The sequence below is a fragment of the Pholcus phalangioides genome, unplaced genomic scaffold (genome assembly GCF_987345545.1).
Source record: "Pholcus phalangioides strain wild (caught in Gottingen) unplaced genomic scaffold, Ppha-v1.0 ptg000008l_1, whole genome shotgun sequence".
Classification (NCBI taxonomy): domain Eukaryota; kingdom Metazoa; phylum Arthropoda; class Arachnida; order Araneae; family Pholcidae; genus Pholcus; species Pholcus phalangioides.
Window position 1 is genome coordinate 30,841,938 of NW_028301601.1, and position 6,000 is coordinate 30,847,937.

At 31.1% G+C, this 6,000-nt stretch overlaps 1 protein-coding gene across 1 annotated transcript in view; it reads right to left on the reverse strand.

Annotated features, from left to right (window-relative positions):
- LOC149084183 (neural cell adhesion molecule 2-like) overlaps window positions 1-4,883 on the reverse strand; it is a 341,669-nt gene extending 336,786 nt beyond the window's left edge. The window contains exon 1 of the mRNA XM_089234530.1: window positions 4,316-4,883. Within this exon, the coding sequence (XP_089090656.1) occupies window positions 4,316-4,430 (115 nt within the window). The 5' untranslated portion in view covers window positions 4,431-4,883. The remainder of the gene's footprint in view (window positions 1-4,315) is intronic.
- Window positions 4,884-6,000: the final 1,117 nt, after the last annotated feature.

Sequence of the window (6,000 nt, forward strand, 5' to 3'; positions counted from 1 at the left end):
AACTTAGTGAAATCAATAATAACTTATATTAAGAGAAATAAAAAACGTTCGGAGATCGTTTTTCTATTTTTATATATTATTTACGTTAAGTTTACTTTCCAACTTTGATATTTTACCTCTAAAAATGACACTAAATATATTTTTGCAAATTATTATGACTGTATATATGTCATTCATATTACTGTATGACAAATCCAACGCACAATTTAAAACGACTCTTAACATTCACATCTTAAATGCGATCACACTTCTTTTACGGCCAAATAATAATTTCCCTCGTACAGAGCCGCCCTTAGGGGTGTGCGACAGCTGCGGTCGCACCGATTCTCCACGCGTTGTGAGGCCCTGAACTCACAACAAACATTTCAATTTTATTCTGAATTTTCATCATTGAATTCATAACTTTCTGAGTTAATAATTTCATTAATTCTTAATTTTCATCCACTTTGGATTTTTTTCCGTAACTTCTGAATTTTTATTAATATATGTATATAATCTGGAATTATTTCTTCCATTAATTCAGAATTCTGGTAGGTTCTGGAATTATTTATTCCATTAATTCAGAATTCTGGTAGGTTCTGGAATTATTTATTCCATTAATTCAGAATTCTGGTAGGTTCTGGAATTATTTATTCCATTAATTCTGAATTTTGGTAGGTTCTGGAATTATTTATTCCATTAATTCTGAATTTTGGTAGGTTCTGGAATTATTTCTTCTATTTATTCTGAATTTTGATTTTTGCTGGAATTATTTCTTCTATTTATTCTGAATTTTGATTTTTGCTGGAATTATTTCTCCATTTATTCTGAATTTTGATTGGTGCTAGAATTATTTCTTCCAGTTGTTTATAATTTATCTATTGTAAAATTTTCATTAGATCGGAAATTGTATCTCGCATTAGTTTAAATTTACTTTCAGTGCTGAATTTTAATCACTTTTTGTGTAAATTTACATTTAATTGCTTGCTGAAATTTTTTTCTACTGATAATTCTCGCAATCCTGTATATTCTGAAGTAATAGATGCTAATTCCTCCCTCTTTCCACAAAATAAATGAAATCGGGCTAAAGGGTACCCTAAACATTTTTAAACCTAACCACCACGTAGTACCCTAACACCACGAAATGCTTGATACGCGTCTGGTGAGGGAGGCCTGTCCTTCCATAATGAAAGTATGCATTTCAAACCTCTGATTAACGGTATCTTTTCCGGACGAACTTTTTGGCCCACCAGTGTCCTTAAAAGAGGAGTTCTACTGTTATTAATTCAGCATTTGTAAATTACATACTCGTAACATCCATTGGGAAACGTACACCTTAAAACGGACTTCTTTCTCGTTACAAATTATTGCGGTGAAATCAACGCGCTGGTGGAGTAACTCAAAATTATAGATTAGTGACTTGCAAAGGGGTGTGCCGAGAAACCTGGGGATGCGACGTGATCAGTTAGGCAGCTACAAATCGAGGATAATATTGAATTGCAAACAGTCAGGGGTGCCGTACGGTATCTAATATCTGAATCTTTCTCCACCAATTGTACCGCTTACGTTAAAAATTACGGAAAAATAAGGTTTGGTGGCCAATTTGTAGAGATTCCTATATACAGGTAGTGCATGTTCAAGTATGTATATAGACTATAACTTCCCGAAAAAGTGATGCTGCAAATTAAAGATGTAATTTGTAGAAGAATTACATAAAACATCTTAAAGTGTATTTTTTCATGCACTAATTTTCTACATTTGTGTAAAAATATATATTTTTTTTATTTATTATGATTCAAATATACATACAGTCGACGCTCGTTATGCGGCCATGCGTCATTCGAACATTCCATTATAACGAAAGAACAAGTCCTAAATGTTTTCCTATTGACTCCATGTTATTTACCATCCAATATAACGACCTACAAAGACCGTTCAATCCGATACAACGTTCTAACGCAGATTACCCCCCTTCCCCCCTTGCAAAAAGAAATGTACAAAATTCATATTATTTGTTCTCCAAAATTATGTTTGACCTTGAAATTGGAGAATTTCGAGCATGTAATTAATCATTGCAATTTTATTATTGTTTTTTGACTTTTTTGCATTTCACAGCAAATTCCTGCATCATAAAAAAAAATAATTTTTTTTTATTTTGTCCCAATATGTAATTTTCTTAAAAAATATTTTTTTTTGTGCAAATATTCGATATAACGATTTCTCAATATAACGTCCGTTTTCTGCGTATCGAAGGGGGTCGCTATAACGAACGCCGACTGTATTTCTTTCATGCACCAAAAAACATCTCTGAAGCCCAAGGAAGCAGGAAAAATTCCATTAGTATGCAATACTCAACCCATATCCCGAAGAAAAACATTAGTTATGAAATTCAAGTAATATTTAAGTCCCGTTAGGGATGTTAAAACATAGCTACTATATCATGGAATAAATAAGAAACGTTTATCAGTCGTTATGATGTAAGTCTCATAATATATCAGGTGATATATATTCCAACCATCTAAACGAGAAATAATCCTTAAAACATTCCCAAGTCTCTAAATTGAGAAACCCAACAGAAATGTATCTGAGCAAGAAGTTTTTTTTTTTTTTGCTAAATTTCGATTCATATCACGTTGCGTAGTAAATCCTAACACGAGCTTAAACCTTGCCTCGTATTGCATTTCTTATAAACGTAGTAGTAATACAGTTGGAGAACAAGAAAAAGAAAAACCAAAATATACGGAAAATATATGCTCCCCATAATCGATATAAGTTTCCAAGTTTTCGAAGTTTTATACCTAGGGATAAAAATTATTATTATTTTTTGATTCCATGTCCATAAATACCTCAAAAAAAACTTGAAAGGGATTATATTAATGATATATATAGATTTCTAAATTCAAAAGTAATCTCGTAATAAGTCTTTAAATGTTTCATCAGTAGAATAGTAATGTTCATTTCTTAAAAGTAATATTTCAACACTCATTACCCTGATAGTCTTTTGAAGAATCTCAGTTTTTTGAGTAATTGATTTCATGAAATATTTGAATGGATATCATATCCATTACGACTATTAGTTTGGCTATAAAAAATTCATGGAATGTCGTAAGGCTTTCCACTAGTTGTCGCAATAATTTGTATTATAATTACGTAAACACTCCAATAAATCCTTTAATTACTGGCTATTGATGCGGATGCGCAGAATATTTTGTTATTTGTGAATAATCTATAACGGCTCAAAGGTATTTTAATTAAAGTAATAACACATTCAATTTATATAATTAAACTTGAACTGTTTTTTATACATGAGTAATTGTAGCTTTCCATCCTGTAATCATTTTAATATCATTTTTCTGCAATTCTTCAGGGATTTTAATATTATGGTGAAGGTTTATATTTAATCCCCAGCAGTCTCTAAATTAAACTTATTTTTCATGATTTGAATCAATTTGTACTTCCAAATTGAACTTTTTCATCGCGATAATTTGTTCCAATTAATGATACTAAAACCATAGTTTATTACTTTTATAGATAACCCCGATATATGTTTATTAATAGTTGTAATTCTTTCATTACCACTTTTTTTTCCTCAAAAACAAAGCTTTACAATTATGTATTTTATTATCAAAACTCATACATTATGATTCAGATTGGGTTATTGCAATTGGAAATCATCGACGTGATTTTTAATTATTTTTTAAATATGGGGAAATACTTTTGTACAATAACTATAATTTAAATACCAATATATTTAGCTATTTATTTTTTGAGGATTCATCACGAAATATTTTTTATTCAACGATGCTGTAGATAATCGTAATGCATACTTTCTACTAATACCGGTGATTTTTGATTGGGTTTCGCCGAAAATTAGTTTTCCTAGTATTTTATTTTAATATCACTCGTTAATCATAGTTTAAATCAAGTTATTTCACTTGGAAATTATTGAAATAATTTCTAATTATTTTTTCCAACACAGAATAATATTTCTACTAGATCTATATAAGGGCTGTTTCTCTTTCTTTTTCTCTACGTATAAATTCATTATTTTAGACTTTTTATATACAATGTATCAATGAATTTAACGTCGTAAAATGTTCATAATATAAAAAAAAATTATCAGCAGCAGAAAAAGATCATTATTTGATTATTTCAGAACACTCATCAATCTAAAATACAGTGATTATTCGATTTTTCACGTGTGCATGTAACAGATAAAATGTCAATAACCTTCCACGCTAGTTTCACGTCTTTGTGATCTCTGCGGAAAAACACTATATATTTAATATTTATTAAAATTATATGTTCTTCACATAATAATATCTGTGACACTCACCTGTATCCTCAGTGATATCTTCATCATCATCACCTTCGGTAACATATAATTCCTGGTCAGGACCCATCCCATAGGCTTGCGCCACAAGAAGCAAAAATATCTTAATCATAAGCATATCACTGGAATTATAGTCCGTGTTGTTCTAATATATTTTTGCACCACAAGAATATTTATATATAATTCACACAAATATTTTTTCTTTCATCACCACACTTATCTTCAAAGCGAATCCATTCGTAAATAAAATTAGTAGAAAACGTAGAAAATGAAAAAAATCCTCGTTTCCTATGAAAACGATAAACGTGTAACACCACTTTTCTTGCTTTTTTTCACTAAAAAAAGTATCTTTTTGCGTGTTTTTTCTCCGTGCCGAATTGTATTTCTCCGTCGGGGGAAAAAAAAACCCCTTTGTTTAAACCGGGAATTTCACGTCGCGGATATAACCTGACGGTACAGGAAAACAAATAACTAAAGTATATGTGTACGGATATAAAATAAAAAAAAAAGTACGGGAAGTCAACCGACACTCCAACAAACTCGCAGGTAGAATGACTAGCTACTATGAAACGCTGCGGACATCCCCTTGGAAAATATTCCCGTTTGGCGTCGTATCTACCCCCACGGCTGCAGCCAATTTTCCGCCAACTTACCCCCGGTTTGGCGTTCAAAAAAAGAGTAGAATCCAATCAGTGCTGGAGTACTTTACTCTCTGTATCAGTACTTTATTCTCTTTGAAGCCCCTTGTCCCTGTTTCGGATTACGGGTATTGTGTAATCCTTATCATTTATTCAATCGCGGGTCATTCAATAGAATAACGTTTTTCTTACGTTTATTGATTTGAAAATTCCTGCCCCGAACGTAACCATTGCGGTTATTTTAAAATCAGGAAAATGTGATGTTCATTTGTAATATCTTCTCCGAGATAAAAGACGGTGTGTAAATTTTAAAATTACTTCAAATTCATACTTTTATTACTCGGTAAATATTCTTTCGGGTAAATAGCCGAAATCATATTAGCATAAGATATTTATGCGCTGTAATTCTCTCGAGATCATTTTTTTATTCTAACTTTTAACAATTGGATTACAGAGACGTCAACAAACCTTCTTTGGTTAAACACAATAAAAACGTATTGGTTTTTTTCTTCAAAAACGGATGTAAATTGGTGCTGTTCGCATATTTTTTAATTGAAAAAATGCGTCAATGCAGCAGTTTAATCAATTAGTATGAATTTTTAAATCCGCTGAAATGGTTAATTGAGGGTAAGATATAGAGTTTGCCTTGAATTCCATGTTGTCTTTGAACAGATAAAATCTTGTTAAGAAAAGTTGAGTAGCTGTTACCTTGAATTTTATTTCCGATTCCTCAATTTGGTGTGATTTTATAGATCTCTTGACATACAAAATTTGAGCACTTCTCAAAGGAAAAAAAACAAAATAAAACAGAACAGCAAAGTAAGGACTCTTTTTAATAAAGATTTTTTTTCCTTGTTTATATAGCCGTATTTTGTATTGAAATGACACTTGAAAATGTACTGTACTTTCTAATATATATATATAATATATGATGCGTTTTTTGACCACAGTATTTGCTACGCATATTCAAATATACACGAGACCGTGGAGACTTATGGAGGATCTGATACGCTTCGTCAAGAGCCTTAAAAACAGAAGGGTTAATGTTGA